Source organism: Pseudophryne corroboree, chromosome 1 (genome assembly GCF_028390025.1).
Source record: "Pseudophryne corroboree isolate aPseCor3 chromosome 1, aPseCor3.hap2, whole genome shotgun sequence".
NCBI classification, from domain to species: Eukaryota; Metazoa; Chordata; class Amphibia; order Anura; family Myobatrachidae; genus Pseudophryne; species Pseudophryne corroboree.
In genome coordinates this window covers 1057740434-1057758757 of record NC_086444.1, presented here as the reverse complement: position 1 = coordinate 1057758757, position 18324 = coordinate 1057740434, and the positions used below count along the sequence as shown (strand labels likewise).

Below are 18324 nucleotides of genomic sequence, written 5' to 3'. Positions count from 1 at the left end.
CCAAGAGAGCGTCTGCGACCGTGTGCCTACAGCCATAGCGTCTCGGCCGCAAGTATGCAAAGCCGCTTTGGAGGTGACGGAGACGCAGCGCTGATTGTCACCCTGACATTTTAGTGCTGCGTCCCTTGAAGTCTTCTGAAAAAGCTTTTCTTCAGGGCTGCCCAGCACAGCCCTCCTGTTAGTGACCTGCTTCTACAGGCAACAACTCGAAACTGAGCTCACATTGCCTGGAGGCGGGGTTATAGAAGAGGCCCCACAATGCATCCTGGGACAGCCTAAAGCTTTAGCCTCTTGGTGCCTCTTTTGATCAAGATCCACTCTACACCCGATGTTTTCCCTGTGGAACACAGTGTACCCCACTGCAGAAAGTACATTCATAGGTCAAATCAATGTAATACAGGTTGAGTATCCCATATCCAAATATTCCGAAATACGGAATATTCCGAAATACGTACTTTTTTGAGTGAGAGTGAGATAGTGAAACCTTTGTTTTATGATGGCTCAATGTACACAAACTTTGTTTAATACACAAAGTTCTTAAAAATATTGTATTAATTAACCCTTAGGCTGTGTGTATAAGGTGTATATGAAACATAAATGAATTGTGTGAATGTAGACACACTTTGTTTAATGCACAAAGTTATAAAAAATATTGGCTAAAATTACCTTCAGGCTGTGTGTATAAGGTGTATATGAAAGATAAATGCATTCTGTGCTTAGATTTAGGTCCCATCACCATGATATCTCATTATGGTTTGCAATTATTCCAAAATACGGAAAAATCCAATATCCAAAATACCTCTGGTCCCAAGCATTTTGGATAAGGGATACTCAACCTGTATAAATCTTACTAAGCAATTATTGATTATGTATTAGTAATTATTTAAGATAGAGACAAGGCTTAGTCTATCAGTATATTAGGAAGAAAAAAAATGATTGAAGGTGGTGATGCTGAAGTGCAAGCAGATTGGAGAGATGTTTCTACGGTTTCTAACATTCTAGGTCCAAAGTTTGGGAAACAATTGTATTATTTGCAATTCAGCAACAGGTAGCATAATCCCAAACTGCTCTCCTCCTCTACTGTCCTGAAGAAAGTAGAGAGTTGTGTGCCACAGTCAATGTTCAGGGATTCCCCTGTAGAGCAGGGCCCAGGGAAGGAGCACTTCCCCCTTAATGCATCTGACATTTGCCAGCCCTTCTAATGCATCTGATATTTGCCAGCCACATAGCAAAATCTTGAAAGGGACCCCACCCTTCCCGCCATTGTCATTACAATGCCCCTTAGGGTAGCAGGTGAGAGAGACAAAGAGAGAGAGAGAGAGAGAGAGAGAGAGAGAGAGAGAGGGGAGGGGGAGTCAGAGACAAATAGGGTGTCCGGGGTGAAAGAGAGAGAAAGAGGAGCAAGAAAAGAAAGAGGGGGCGTGACAGAGAAGGGGGAGGAGCAAGAGAGGGAGGAGAGTGAGAGGAAGTGAGAGATAATAAAAGAGAGAGTCAGGGAGAGAAAGAGGGAGAGACAGAGAGAGAATTTCAGAGAGAGACAGTGTCAGGGAAAGAGAGAGACAGTGTCAGGGAGAGAGAGACGGTGTCAGGGAGGGACAGTGTCAGGGAGAGAGATAGAGAGAGACAGTCAGTGTCAGGGAGAGAGAGAGTGTCAGGGAAAGATAGTGTCAGGGAGAGAGATAGAGAGAGTGTCGGAGAGAGAGAGACAGTGTCAGGGAGAGAGAGACAGTAGAGAGACAGTGTCAGGAAGAATGAGAGTGTATGACAGTGTCAGGCGGAAAGAGTGTGTGTCATGTAGAGACAGTGTCAGGGAGAGAGAGGGAGACAGACAGTGTCAGGGGAAGAGAGAGAGTATCAGGGAGGGAGAGAGAGATAGTGTCAGGCAGAGAGAGGGAGGAAAAGAGAAGCAAGAGAAAGTGCATCGGAGGAGAGAGAGTGTTAGGGAGAGATAGGGAGAGAGACAGTGTCACAGGGAGAGCAAACTCTCTTGACAGTACTGTATATACCCTTAAAACTGTGCATCCAGGAACAGAAGAATAGACATCTCCACTCCAGCATAGCATTCTCTGACCTTGGTCTCTCTGACTCCAAGATAAGCTGGACACATTGTGATTCTCAATGTCTCTCAACCATCATTGCTATAGCTGGGATATTGTGGCCGGTCATGTGACCGCCGGCATCCCGACCGCAGGCATTAGGTATCAACCCCCCAAGAACAAGATCTGTAGCACTAATCTGAGGGTCGGCCACCTGGTCCGGCATCGATTGTAGCACCCACCATTGTCTTTCTTCTTCCCACCTGACTAGGAGCTTCTTTCTCATTGAGGTCAGTGCAGCTATTCCGTGAAATGGCAATAGGGAGATTAGGGAGGTAAATGTGTGGCTTAGGGATTGGTGCAGGAAAGAGGGGTTTGTGTTCCTGGAACACTGGGCGGACTTCTCAGTCAGGCGCCATCTCTTTTGTCATGACGGATTGCACCTGACTGAGGAGGGGGCAGCGGTGCTGGGGGGAAGGATGGTTAGAAGGTTGGAGGAGATTTTAAACTAGGAGCCTGAGGGGAGGGGTTAGCTAGAAACTACGGGTCATGCAGTGAGAATAGTGGGGATAGCGATAGTAAACGAAATGGGGGAGAAGTTGGGGGGAGGGTAAGAGCAGGCGGTAAGGTTACTAACATGGGTACTAAAAGAGATTTTACCAAAGCACTAACCAATGACGATTACAGGTCATCATTGCTACATAAGGTGAAAGATGTCCCTTTCGCAAGGGAAAATACTTATCTTAGTTGTATGTATGTGAACGCTAGAAGCATTACTGGTAAAAAGGGCAAACTAGAAATACTTGCAGCAAGCAAACAGTATGATATTATAGGCATTACTGAAACTTGGTGGGACGAATCTCATGATTGGACAGTCAATCTAGAGGGCTATACACTGTTTAGGAGAGACAGACTAAATAAAAAGGGTGGAGGGGTGTGTCTTTACGTAAAGCAGTTTTTAAAACCTGATATACGGGAAGATATTCAGGAGGGGACTGTAGACACTGTCGAGACATTATGGGTAGAAATTGCATGCGGGGTAAAAGGAATAAAAAAGTTAGTATTGGGTGTATGCTATAGGCCGCCTGGTATCAACGTATCTGTTGAGGAATTTTTACTAAAGCAAATTGAAAGAGCAGCAGGAGTAGGAGACATAGTAGTGATGGGAGATTTTAACTATCCAGAGATAAACTGGAAAAATTATTCATGTGATACTGCTAGGGGCAATATGTTTTTAAACACACTTAATAATAACTACTTAGTTCAACTAATTGAGGAACCAACTAGGTACAATGCAATCTTAGACCTGGTATTAACAAACAATGGGGATTTGGTATCAGGTATTATAGTAGGGGAACCATAGGAAACAGCGACCACAATATGGTCACATTCAATATCAGTTTTCATAAACAGCCCTATACTGGCTCAACTAGGACTCTAAACTTTAGCAAAGCGAATTTTGAAAAGATGAGGGTATATTTCAGGGATATTGAATGGGAAGGTCTGTTTTTAGGAAAAAATACTACGGAGAAATGGGAGGTACTAAAATTCCTGCTAGCTAAAAATACACTCAAATGTATTCCTACAAGCAGCAAAAAAAGGAATAAAAATCATAAACCGATGTGGCTTAACAAAAAGATAAAGGAATTTATGGGCAAGAAAAGGTGAGCATTTAAAAAATACAAACCTGACGGGGAAGCAGAGTCATTTCAGCACTATAAGGAATGTAACAAAATATGCAAAAAGGAAATAAGAGCGGCTAAAGTAGAAACTGAAAAACTAGTAGCTAAGGAAAGCAAAGCGAATCCCAAAAAATTATTTAAATACATTAATAGCAAGAGATTAAAGAAGGAGAGTATAGGCCCTTTAAAAGACAAGTTGGGATTCTTAAGCAAAAATGATAATGACATAGCGGACACACTAAATGAGTTTTTTTCAACAGTATTTACTAGAGAGGACCCAATTCAGGGACTAACACATAATCTCAATAATGAGAATATCCCACTGATAGGTACTTATTTAAGCGAGGAAGTAGTCTGTGACCGATTAAAACATTTAAAGATTAATAAGTCACCAGGTCCCGATGGTATTCACCCAAGGGTTCTAATGGAGCTTCACTCTGAACTTGCAAAACCGCTATTTTTGATCTTTAAGGATTCAGTAATATCAGGTATGGTTCCCAAAGACTGGCGTATAGCGGAAGTAGTGCCTATATTCAAAAGGGAAGTAAAGCTGAACCAGGTAATTATAGACCAGTTAGTCTTACATCTATAGTGGGGAAAGTATTGGAAGGTATTCTAAGAGATAGTATTCAGAAGTTCCTTGAAGTCAATAAGGTCATTAAAAGGAATCAACATGGGTTTATGAAGGACAGATCCTGTCAAACCAACTTACTTGGCTTTTATGAAACAGTAAGCGCAAACCTAGATCAGGGTAAAGAGGTGGATGTAATCTTTTTAGATTTTGCCAAAGCATTCGACACTTTACCACCCATGAGACTTATCTACAAGCTACAAGAATCAGGGTTAGGAAGCACAATATGCACTTGGATCAAAAACTGGTTAGATAATAGGGAGCAGCGCGTTGTGGTTAATGGATCTTTTTCAACTTGGACTGAAGTGCTAAGTGGTGTGCCGCAAGGCTCAGTATTAGGACCGCTATTGTTCAATATTTTCATTAACAACCTAACAGAAGGTCTAGAGAGCATGGTGTCATTTTTTGCAGATGATACCAAATTGTGTAAAGTTATAAATGCGGAGGGGGATGCTGAGTCGCTTCAGAACGACTCAGTTAAATTAGAAGCTTGGGCAGTGAAATGGAGAATGCGCGTCAATACAGACAAGTGTAAGGTAATGCACTGTGGTAACAAGAACAAAAATAACACCTACCTACTAAATGGGGTAAAATTAGAGGATTCTGTACTGGAAAAGGACTTAGGTGTCCTCATAGATAGTAAACTAAGCAGTAGTACCCAAAGTAGGACTGCAGCAAAGAAGGCTAATAAGATATTAGTATGCATAAAATGGGGAATTGATGCTAGGGACGAGAGTATTATACTCCCGTTATATAAATCACTTGTGAGGCCACACCTTGAATACTGTGTACAATTCTGGGCACCTTACTACAGAAAGGATATCCTGGAGCTAGAAAAGGTTCAAAGGCGGGCGACCAAACTAATTAAGGGTATGGAGACGCTGGAATACGAGGAAAGGCTTGCAATACTAGGCATGTTTACACTGGAAAAGAGATTAAGAGGGGACATGATCAACACTTACAAATATATAAGGGGACAATATACAGATCTTGCGCAGGACCTGTTTTTGGTTAGATCAACACAGAGAACTCGTGGACACTCGCTCAGGTTAGAGGAGAGGAGTTTCCGCACAATACGGCGTAAAGGCTTTTTTATGGTAAGGACGATACGTGTGAGGGAGTTGTAATGGCCGACTCAGTCAACATCTTTAAGAATGGGTTAAATAAATTCCTAATGAATAAGGATATCCAGGGTTACGGGGAATAGTTACGCACTATGGTTATTATAAAAAAGAGGGGTAAAACGTAACGGCAGTCATCAACTTCAGTCAAAATTTTATACAAAATAATCGTGCATTGGAGACCACAAATAGGTTGAACTCGATGGACAATTGTCTTTTTTCAACCTTAGATACTATGTTCCTATGTTACACTGATATTGAAAAAAATTCTATTAGCAGACAGTCTGGGACACGGGTGTTGTAATTGTAGGTCTCATTAATACAAACCTTTGTACTGGTCCTAGAGAAACGGATCTTTACTGATTGTGTGTACATTCTGTGTTCGAACTATTAACCACATAGATGGACCAGAACATCTGTTGTTTTTAATAAAATGTTGTGACATTAAATGTTTAATATCTGAATTACACTAACATCATTAATGATCTAACGAATAAAATGTACATTTTAAATTAAACACACTAATCTTCTCATCTCAATCTATATAAGAGTGCGCCCACACAAGAGTCTTCTTTTCTTCCAAATTTTTTCTGTACGTCTCCCTCTGACTCAGGGAACACCACCAAACGGACATATTCAGGAATAAATGCTTGATACTTTTCTGTCCAATTTTGGTTCTAAATATATTTAGTTAAAAGCTATCTGACTGGTGCAGAATCACAACCCTGAAGATTTTGGTTTTTAGAAGAAAAAATTGTCAATTAAGTGATTGTGTCTGTGGATATAAATTCAATGCAGCATAAAACGCTAAAATATAAATTCTAGAAATGTTTTATTTATAAATTATCCCTTCATCTTCAATTATGCAGCATTTTGTCACTTATCTCTACTACTCCTTTTGTATATGGTGCACAGTCTGTACTCGATGCCTACACATAACTGATCATTTTCTTGATTACAGTACATTATACATTCATTATGTGTTACATGATTTAAATGTTAAATATATATTACCAAGAAGGTTAAGTAAATCTTGTTTGTATGAAGCACCTGACTAAAACACTATGTACAAATATGACAATGATGTTTTTTCCTTGTATTTCCTTTGTATTTATTACTAAAATGTATAACAAAAAGAACTTACTAAATAACCTTTGGATGTAAAACGACAGGCTGAACACACTGGAGAGATGGTCATTCGCAGCCGCACTAATTGTTACCAGAAATGAAACTCAAGGGACTTCATTATTTATCTGTATGGCAATTAAAATATTCAGTATAGCCAGTTGGAAGACATTTGTGGCTTCCGGATCACAGTAATAATATTATTAAAGTGTGATTGTTAAACAATGTTATTGCTGAATCACCACAGGCTAGTTTTTATAGGTTTGATTCTATTCAGTACATTTATACACGTATACCAGATTTTAAAATTCACAGGGTCTAGATGGATTTAACAAAAAAGACTGCATAAGCTACTTACAGTCACCAAATACAGGATAATGGCCCTTATTCCGAGTTGATCGCTCGCTAGCTACTTTGCAGCCGTGCAAATGCATAGTCGCCGCCCACGGGGGAGTGTATTTTCGCTTTGCAAGTGTGCGATCGCATGTACAGCCGAGCGGTACGAAAAAGTTTTTTGCCGTTTCTGAGTAGGTCTGAACTTACTCAGCCGCTGCGATCACTTCAGCCTGTCCGGCCCCGGAATTGACGTCAGACACCCGCCCTGCAAACGCCTGGACACGCCTGCATTTTCCATACCACTCCCAGAAAAGGGTCAGTTGACACCCATAAATGCCCTCTTACTGTCAATCTCCTTGCGATCGGTTGTGCGAATGGACTCTTCGCTAGAAGCATTGCACAGCAACAATGCTGTTTGTACCCATACGACGCGCGTGCGCATTGTGGTGCATGCGCAGTTTTGCCGTTTTTTTAACTGATCGCTGCGCTGCGAAAATCATCAGCGAGTGATCAACTCGGAATGACCCCCAATATCTGTTAATGCACATTCAAGTAAACTGCAAAAATGGGAGGCGGTCAGCATCCCAGTGGTCATGTGACCAACGTAGGAATCCCGACACCACACGGAATCCCGGCGCCGAAACACCAACCACCAACCTCCCAAAGGTAAGTATTGGGGTAAGGGTTATGGTGCCCATACACTGTGCTATATGTGCTAGGTACGATTTGAGCTATACTATGTGTCCTATGCTACTTGTGCTTTGAATTACTGTACATGCGATTTGAACTATACTCGAATTTGACTACACTACAATACATAATGTATGCAATGAAGTTCAGAAATACCTGCCTGCACATACTATATTGCCTTGCGATATTTGCTACACAGGAGTGTGTATCACATCGCAAGGGAAACTAAACACAGTGCGATGTGAACTAGTCACAATGCTATTTGAGCTAAAAAGATCAATTAGCATGCGAGAATCGCACCGTGTGTGGACACCATTAGGGCCCGGGGGGGGGGGGGGGGGAGTTAGGGATCGGCACTAGAGAGGGGGTTAGTCCTAGCCACACACGCCCTAGGGTTTGGGCAGGGCAGGGAGGGGAAAATTAATTACCCCGTCCCTTGTCGGAATTCTAAAAGTCGGTATGCTGCGGCATCGATTGTAGCACCCACCAAAACCAGCATCATTTTTAAAAGATAAGCTTCTTCCAGCTTTGTTCTAATTGTTTGGCATTAAATCCCTGGTTTTGCAGTTGCCTGTTTCCCTATATAAAGCTGATAGGTACTCTCTCTGGCTTGTCTGGCTGCACTCTGCTAACACCTAGAAATCACAATCCTTGCCACATACAGTATCTCTCTAGCATCATACTGTCGGATGGCCTGGACTCTACGTGGAGTGCAAACTCTTGACAGTGCAGCAGGAGCCGTTCCATATAATAAAACTGATCTATAGTATATACCCTTAAAACTGTGCACCCAGGAACAGAAGAACTGTGCACCTCCACTACAGCATAGCATTCTCTGCCCATGGTCTCTCTGACTCCAAGACAAGCTGGACACATTGAGATTCTCAATGTCTCTCAGCCCTTATTGTTACTGGACCTCCTTCTTGCCAGAGCTTCAGGAGATTATTATGACACATTTGCTCCCCCCTCCCCCCATTTGACAGTTTATAAATTTCTAGACCTCTGTTACCTGATTGGTCCCTTGCCATTGTGTAAAAGGCTTACCCTATTCAGTGTGAATTTAGAGCACTACTTTGTCCCTGGGATTAACTGACTAGACTACTGCTGATCTTTTACAGCAATGTAATTGCCTCCCATGGGCTTCACAAAGTCCCTGCCAGCATACAAAGAGTGGGTATCAACACCTGTAAGCAGTGCAGGAATACCAACAGCAAGGGGAGGTCGCCCAGGGTACCACACACATAAGGTGACCTCACAAACAGCTACATCATCAGAGTGGAGGGACCTGTGAACTGGGGTTTCTGTATGGCTAAATGTGAAATGGGGGCACTGCAGTGTGTTTAACACATTTGGGATGCTGAAAGGAATAACACGTTACACATTATGATAACATCACCAACGTATCTTATTGACAATTTTATTGATCTGGGCCTCCCAAGTTTGATGCCTGTATGTAGGTCTAGCCAGATTCTCCTTGACAGCCACTTGTCCTCCCTAGAATTTGTGGAATCACTAGCTGTTCTATGCTCTTTTATTGCAGTGTACAAACAAGTGATCTTTAACTATAAAATAAACTGCATCCTTAGTAGGCAGAAAAGGGTTCTCAACCTTAATAACGCTTGCCACAGCTCTGAATGCATGTACTATGTTAGTATTGTTATTACCAGTGGGCGTCTGCCCCAGACTCCCACTGGCTAGTTTCAAAAGAGTCTGTGGACGGGCTTAATGAAGATAGACAAGCTGAGTGCTGTGTCCCATGCTGCTGCAGGTCAGTAATACACATCGGCGCTGCTGATCCCTGGGTAAGGCAGCCAGCACATAAATTACATACAACATTACATGTTGTGTTATGTATTATGTGTGCTGACTGGCTCCCCCTGCAATGTGTGGTTGGCGCTGCAGCAAAGTTGCAGCCACCACTGATTGTTACACTTGTCCCATGCAAAACTCTGGGGAACTGCCCTAGTTTCAGATTACAGTCCTTCTCTGTTTCTCCAGCCAACAGCATCCCATCCATGGTCTCTCCAATATGTCTTCTCATGAAGCCTTCCTCCACGGCATATGGTAGTAGCTATTACTTTTTGGGATTTAAACATAAGCAGTAAGATGGTTTTGTCATGCACATCTGTGTTTCTGTGTGTATTTTGTCAGTAGATGAAATGGAAAAATGGAAAAGCGGTGATATGGCATACCTATACATATTATTATTATATAAATGCTAACAAGGCCACGACAAGGGGAGTGTGACTAGTGCTACCGCTCTGGGCACAAGGCTGAGGGGGCAGAGCAGATGACCCTTTATGGCACCATTTTTCACATTGTGGTATGTGTCTGTGGGCAGGCAGCCACTTCAACTCCTTTAACCCGGGCACCATGTATCTAAGCTGCTCTCATTGGCATGAGATTCTGTGGTGCATTCCAGCCTGTGATTGGCCAGTGGACAGGAATACCGTGAACGCTGAGGACTTTAAGGCCACTGGTTATGACAGTGACACAAGCCGGTAGCCCCGCTATATTACTTATAATGCAGACGGGGTCCTGTGCTCCAGCAAATGTCTGATATAGCAGCACATAGAGTAAACATGTAAGTTGTGTTTCGTAGACATTTATGCAGATAGTGCGGTGGTTATGTATATGTGCTCTGAGTTTGCATTACATGCAATGTTTTGGGAAATGACAGTGGTGCACTTTCTGAAATATGTCTCTGAACGGTTCCAGTATAATTTACCGACGGACGGGATGCCGGCTGTCCATATCCCGACAGCAGCAACCTGCCTGCCAGAATGCCAGCAGCGGGGCGAGTGCAAAGAGTCCCTTTGCGGGCTCGCTGCGCTCTCCACGCTGTGGGCCCGGTGGCTTGCTGCACTCACCACAGGATCTATTCCCACTCTATGGGTGTCATGAACACCCACGAGTGGAAAAAGTCCTGTTTTGCTGGGATTCCAGCTGGCGGCATTGCCAGCTGGCGGGATTCTGGCATCGGTATCCTGACCGCCGGGATCCCAACAGCCGGCAAATTGAACGCATCCCCTCTGAACCCTAGCACCCCACCTACAGGAATTGTCTGATTATCAGTATCCTCGTGTGAACCAACACATTGCAACATGCTAGAGAAGTAGAGGTGTGTTGCAAAATTATCAATGTGAAATTCAGAGTGTTACATTGATTTAATGATGCATATAAAAACACTGTCAGAATAAGAATACACTTTGGAAATGTACAATAGAGATGCTACTGTATATTAAGTAACGGTAATGCTAAATCATGTGTTTGTCTTTACAAATAATAACATTACTGACTATGGTAAATAGAAACTGTTTCACTTATATTACTGTGGCACTGTATATGTAATCAATAAGTCAATATGCACCATCAAAAACACACCCCAAAAACTCCAAAGTTTGAGTATATGGCGGACACAAGTAAAGGAGAATGAAAGAGGCAACTGCTGAGTTGGCTGATCATGCCTCAGATTTTGTCTGTTTCTCCGCTATTCTCCCTACATGTTCCATGTAATAGAAATAGGACATTGTGGGCATTACAGAACTACAGGCAGCAGCTGTATTATATACAAGAACAGCACAGATTATCCAAAATACTGAGATATGGCATGTGCCCCTCCACTATGGGTGACTGCTATCCAGGCACGATACAGAGGGGGGCGGTCGCCCCCCCTAGCACACTCCTGCCATTGGACAAACTGTCTGTGAAGTCCTGCTCCTTAACCCCTTCCTATCTCAGCTGGCTATCAGCTATAGTCAGTGGTGTGAGTCGCAGCAGCTCACAGCAGGTGCCCCTTCCTCCGCACTCACACCTTTGGCCTGCACAGCAGTTAATCAACATTGTTTGTTGATTGAGACTGCTTTCATCTCCCCAGTGTCTCCAAAGTGCTGATAACAGGAGATCCAGGAAGTGGCTGTGTGTAGGGGGGCGTGGCTTCACTTATATGACAGGCTAGTGGGCTAATAGAAAGTTATAGTGTGTTGACTTTGCTTCACAGTGAGAGCATGCTGCATTCCTGCACCCAGAGACCAGCCAGCTGCCAGAGGGACTTTCCTGCCAACCTGTACCATTGACCAGCCTGTGGAAGAGGGACCATCCTACCAGCCTGTTGCAGAGGAACCAGCCAGTGAGAGATCTTAGTGCTATATTCCCTAGGCAGGGTATTACAGGTTGAGTCTCCCATATGTGCAACACAGTAGAACAGAGGATGTCTGTAGTAGTGTATAGCATTGGTCCTATAATGTGCATCAGTTTATATATCAGTGGGAGAGATCCCTTGATTATAAATGGCACCCTAATAGCTGGTAGGGATATATTGCAAGATAAACAGATGAAGGATTTGTTAGTGGGTGTTTGGTATAATAATCACTTCTACAACGCATCAAATCAAAGTCCCCCAATATGACATCTGTCGGAATCCCTAAATATATTTCAGTTGCTTGATATGGTGCGTCCTCGGGAGCCTCACTCTCTTATAACTGATGTCATTACAGACAAGGGGACTAATTCAGACCTGATCACTGCTGTGCATTTTCGTACAGCAGCCGATCAGGTCTGAACTGCGCATGCGCCGGCGCATGCCAGACAGCCGACGGCCATCTCAGCCCTACAATCGCCTCTGCCTGATTGACAGGCAGAGGCGGTCGCTGGGCAGGAGGGTGCGGGCCGGTGGCGTTTGGACACCTTTTTAGGGGTGCGGTCCGGGCAACGCAGGTGTGCCCGGATCGTGTGAGGGGCAGGCTGCTGCGTGACGTCACACGCAGCTGCTGTGACCCGGTCAGTGACTAGTAGCTCCCTGCATGTGCGCAGGAGCTGCGCTGGTATGGAGCTACTCATCAAGAACAAAAGCATTGCCGCTGTGCGATGCTTTTGAACTTCTACTGCGACTGCGCCAAGTAAATTTGCTATGCAGTTAGGAAATTTACTCACGGCATTACGAGGTTTTTTCTTCGTTCTGGTGATCGGAGTGTGATTGACAGGAAGTGGGTGTTTCTGGGCGGAAACTGGCCGTTTTATGGGAGTGTGTGAAAAAACGCTACCGTTTCTGGGAAAAACGCGGGAGTGGCTGGAGAAACGGAGGAGTGTCTGGGCGAGCGCTGGGTGTGTTTGTGACGTCAAACCAGGAACGACAAGCACTGAACTGATCGCAGTGGCAGAGTAAGTCTCGAGCTACTCAGAAACTGCACAGAGAAGTCTTTTCGCAATATTGCGATTCTTTCGTTCGCAATTTTGATAAGCTAAGATTCACTCCCAGTAGGCGGCGGCTTAGCGTGTGCAAAGCTGCTAAAAGCAGCTTGCGAGCGAACAACTCGGAATGACCCCCGGTAAGCCGCCGCCTACTGGGAGTGAATCTTAGCTTATCAAAATTGCGAACGAAAGAATCGCAATATTGCGAAAAGACTTCTCTGTGCAGTTTCTGAGTAGCTCGAGACTTACTCTGCCAGTGCGATCAGTTCAGTGCTTGTCGTTCCTGGTTTGACGTCACAAACACACCCAGCGTTCGCCCAGACACTCCTCCGTTTCTCCAGCCACTCCCGCGTTTTTCCCAGAAACGGTAGCGTTTTTTCACACACTCCCATAAAACGGCCAGTTTCCGCCCAGAAACACCCACTTCCTGTCAATCACATTACGATCACCAGAACGAAGAAAAAACCTTGTAATGCCGTGAGTAAAATACCAAACTTCATAGCAAATTTACTTGGCGCAGTCGCAGTGCGAACATTGTGCATGCGCAATAAGCGGAAAATCGCTGCGATGCGAAGAAATTTACCGAGCGAACAACTCGGAATGACCCCCACTGATCGTAGCCGTGCAAAATTTTGCACGGCTACGATCAAGTCTGAATTATGCCCAATGTCTTGTCACTGTTGTTGCCACAAATGCCATATTTTGATGGCCCTCTATTATACCATCCATAGGTTCATCATAATTTATGACACGTCATGTACAGTTGTGATACCTACAGTATACAAAGTTGTAATTCCCTAATATTGGGGTATAGCAAAAAAATATTAAATTAAAGCAGAATGCCTGGATTAATTATGATTGACTTATTCTATATCAGCACCTCATATTAACATGAGAAACAGTAACAATCTGATAATAGATATATAAAATAGACAATCCTGCACAAGCAGAAAAAAAGCAGCTTGGTGAGCTCAATATTTTACTTAAAGGTATCCTCACATCTTCACCAAATATGTGCCAAAAAAGGTTGAATAGAAGTTATCCAGCGCTACTGCATATGTAGGTCATTCATAAATATACCACTTCAGATACAGCAGATGTCATATCTCACAGTATACTTCTTATTAGGCTCATTCAGATATACCCAAAATGTAAGAGATAAGCAATTATAGTGAAATACTGTTTAATAATTGTAAGATTTAATATGAGAAAAACAAAAACATATAAACTCCACACAGATTACAGATATTTCCAAGTGGCCAAATTTTGACAATTACCAGCTAGACATGAACTGTTTTTAAGCAGTTCAGAATGCACTTGAAACAGTGCAAGTCCTGGGTTCTCCCACTGGTGCAGGCTCAGGTTTGGCTGAAATGTTACAATTATTAAACAGCACTTCACTATATTTGCTTAACCCTTCCATTTTGGGTATAACTGAATGAGCCTAATAAGAAGTATGACATCCACTGTATCTGAAGCGGTATATTTATGAACAACATACATATGCAGTAGCACTGGCTAAATTCTATACAACAATGTGATAATACCTATAATTCCTTAAATTATCTGTATCAGATCTTTGGTATACTAGCAACATATTTCTGGAGGAAAAAAAGGGTGGTGGGGGATTTCCCAAACCTATGTGGCACATAGACGCAAAAGGGATTTTAATCCACGGGTGAACTCCTGCGAGTATTACGTACTCTCACTTAATCCTGGTTAGTCTCAAACTCCATTATTGGACAATTACAAATGTGGAATTCATCTGTTAGGGTTGGCAAGTGTTGAGTACTGTGTGGGATTATCAAATAATTGGCCTAACCAAGACTCTGTGCCTAAAATCCCCTTGGTACTATTCAGCAGTTCCCCTTATTATAATAATATAACAGGGTATTATAATGTGTCTTCCCTTCCTGGTTCAGTAACACATAGTATGCCAGTTGTTACCATTTGTATCCATACAAGTTGCTAGTATCCCAAAGAAAGGAATTATAGGTATTATCACATTGTTACTGTTTCTCATTTTAATATAATGCGCTTATATAGAGTCAGTCAATCATCAACGTTTATGATAATACTGTATTTCATAACGACGTTGACATATAAACCTTGATGATTGACTGTCTCTATATCAGTACCTCATATTAAGATGAGAAATAGATGCAAATAATAACTCCAGACATTTTGTTTTTATTTAATGATTTTATTATTTTATTTAATTTTCTTTTGCTATACCCCAATATTAGGGGATTATAACTTTTTATACTGTAGGTATCACAACTGTGTCATACATTATGATGAACATAAGGAGGGATTTGGATAGATGTCATATTGGGGAACTTTGCTTTGATGTGTTGTAGAAGTGATTATTATACCTAACATCCACTAACAAATCCTTTACCTGCAATTATACCTGCACACACAAATTATACCTATTTGTGTGATAGAGGAATTTGGACTGGAGAGGGGAGGCGTCAAGATGGGAGAGGTCAAGATGAGAGGGGAGGAGTCAAGACGAGAGAGGGGAGGGGTCGGGACTGGAGAGGGGAGGGGTCAAGACTAAACCGTAAATCGCCCCCCCTAAAAGAAAAGTCTAGATCCGACCCTGCTGCTATCAGACCACCCAAGTGGGAGACCACTGGTGTTCTTTCTCATCCAGGGCTATAAAATGTACAGCTCTGAATACTTATGACTCACCAGACTGAATCGTAGATTAGAGGACTTGATCTTTGTTTCTGCCATTCCCTGTGAAAATGGAGACAATAAAATAATGTGTTTTCTTAATGGAAATTAAGGAATAATAAAATATTAGTACTGTATCACCTAGTGTTTCCCCTCCTGGGCCGGGCCGCCCGACATATACAGGCATACACACTGTGCCAGTGACGTCATACTGCGGCCGGCCGGAGCATGCGGCTTTGGATGATGAGTCCAAATTGAGCAGCATGCACGTTAATGACCCACGGGGCTGCGCATTGCTCATGGTCAGCTGTATACACACTGGGCGATATACAGTAGTAAACTATGGGGGTCATTCCGAGTTTATCAGTCGCTAGCAGTTTGTAGCAGTTGTGCAAACGCTATGCCGCCTCCCACTGGGAGTGTATTTTAGCTTAGCAGAAGTGCGAACGAAAGGATCACACAGCGGCTACAAAATAATTTTGTGCAGTTTCAGAGAAGCTTCAGACCTACTCTTGCGCTTGCGATCACTTCAGATTATTCAGTTCCTGTTTTGACGTCACGAACACACCCTGTGTTCGCCCAGCCACGCCTGCGTTTTTCCTGGCACGCCTGCATTTTTCCGAACACTCCCAGAAACGCCCACTTCCTGTCAATCACTCTGCGGCCAGCAGTGCGACTGAAAAGCTTCACTAGACCTTGTGTTAAACTACATCGGCCGTTGTGAAAGTACGTCTCGCATGCGCAATGCGCCGCATACGCATGCGCAGAAGTGCCAATTTTTTGCCTGATCGCTACGCAGCGAACGAAAGCAGCTAGCGATCAACTCGGAATGACCACCTATATCGCTCAGGAGAAAATGAGCGATATAGTTTACTATATTGCTAAGTGTGTATGCACCTTTAAAGTCTTGCATGCATGTTTATTTATCGTGCAATGATGCATCTCACAAATTTACACTGGTAACTTCAAACACCTGAAAACCACCATGTTTTTCTATCACTTTTGCTAGAACTAACACATGACTTCTAAAAGCCCATCCGTCATCACTCCCTACCACTACACCTGTGTAAAACACAACTCACCTGTTAAAAAAAAAAAATCTTTATTTTTGCACGTTATTTGTTGTGGGGGGTGCTTTACAGGCAGATGTGTGCCCACATGACCTGTGTTCAAACTTTATATAAGCAGCAGTTTTGGGTGTAATTTGTGCACCATTAATAATAGGTTATTAGTAGGCTGCATTGTTTGCTGACTATCACCAAGGTAACCGCTTTACTCTGTTTCCGATTGGTCATGAGCACGTCCCGGCTATTCCTCCTGGAAACGACATCATTCCATGGTGTAAGCCGGGACCGGATATGCGTTCACCAGCGGGCCGAATGCGTTCCATTGTGGACACTGCTGGGTTTGAGATGCGGACGTGATCGGCAACAGGTTTTTTAACAGGTGAGTTGTGTTTTACACAGGTATGGGGGCACACAATGCTGATGACGGGCATCCTACCACATTTATAGCAGTTATGTATGTTATTTGGACAGATGCCCTTGAGGAAGGTGGAGGTCCTCTAAAACGGCTATCAGGCAGAGGGGGCTCAGCCTCTCAATACCAACCAGGAGGACATGTTAAGTATTAATTTTGATTTCTGATCACTCCTGTGTTTACATCAGTGTGGCCACTGGAATTTCCTTTCGTACTTGACTTGTTTAAATGACTTTTCTGACTTTCTTAATACTGCATGGTTCAATTTTGCAGATGATCATTTGGATCTCTGCACTGCAATTACAGCATGGTTGCAGATATTGTGGATGCCTCCTGTTAGCGCAACCTGGCTGTGACAGCAGGAGTCCCGCCGCCATTTTCTCAGTTTCTACCGTTTCCCCCGGCGCCGCCCCTTCGGTCAATCAGGCAGAGACGTTCGCAGTTAATGCAATCCACTCGCATTAACTGCTCGCGCACATGCAGGACGGGACCTGCACGTAGCGCATCTTTCTCAAAAACTGCGGTTACATCGCAATAACGATGCAACCTGAATAAGGCCCTAAGGGGTCTATTTACTAAGCCTTGAATGGAGATAAAGGCCCTCATTCTGAGTTGTTCGCTTGCTAGCTGCTTTTAGCAGCAGTGCAAACGCTAAGCCGCCGCCCTCTGGGAGTGTAACTTAGCTTAGCAGAAGTGCAACCGAAAGGTTCGTAGCATTGCTACAAAAAAAGATTGTGCAGTTTCAGAGTAGCTCGAGAATTACTCCTAACTATCGATCACTTAAGACTGTTTAGTTCCTGTTTTGACATCACAAACACGCCCTGCGTTCGGCCAGCCACGCCTACGTTTGCCCAGCCACTCCTGCGTTTTTATCTGACACGCCTGCATTTTTACACACACTCCCCGAAAACGGTCAGTTACCACCCAGAAACACCCACTTCCTGTCAATCACTCTGCGGCCAGCAGTGCGACTGAAAAGCGTCGCTAGACCTTGTGTGAAACGGCATCGGCTTTTGTGAAAGTACGTCACGCGTGTGCACTGCGCTCCATACGCATACGCAGAAATCCCGCTTTTTTACCTAATCACCGCGCTGCGAACTAAAGCAGCTAGCGATCAACTCGGAATGAGGGCCACAGTCGCTGGACATAAAGTACCAGCCAATCAGCTCCTAACTGTCATTTTTCAAACACAGTTTGTGGCATGGCAGTTAGGAGCTAATTGGATGGTACTTTATTTCCGTCAATTTTATCTCCATCCGAGGCTTAGTAAATACTATAGACCCCTAAATCCATTACAAATTCTATGCAAGAAAATGTGAAAAATGGCAAAACATTTATATAAGCACTGTAAC

At 43.4% G+C, this 18324-nt stretch overlaps 1 protein-coding gene across 2 annotated transcripts in view; it reads right to left on the bottom strand.

Annotated features, from left to right (window-relative positions):
* The window catches only part of LOC134925262 (uncharacterized), a 212545-nt gene that overhangs the window by 12699 nt on the left and 181522 nt on the right, over positions 1 to 18324 (bottom strand). For both annotated transcript variants that reach the window (XM_063920904.1, XM_063920905.1), the window contains exon 16: positions 15509 to 15556. In XM_063920904.1, coding sequence (XP_063776974.1) covers positions 15509 to 15556 — 48 coding nt within the window. The remainder of the gene's footprint in view (positions 1 to 15508; positions 15557 to 18324) is intronic.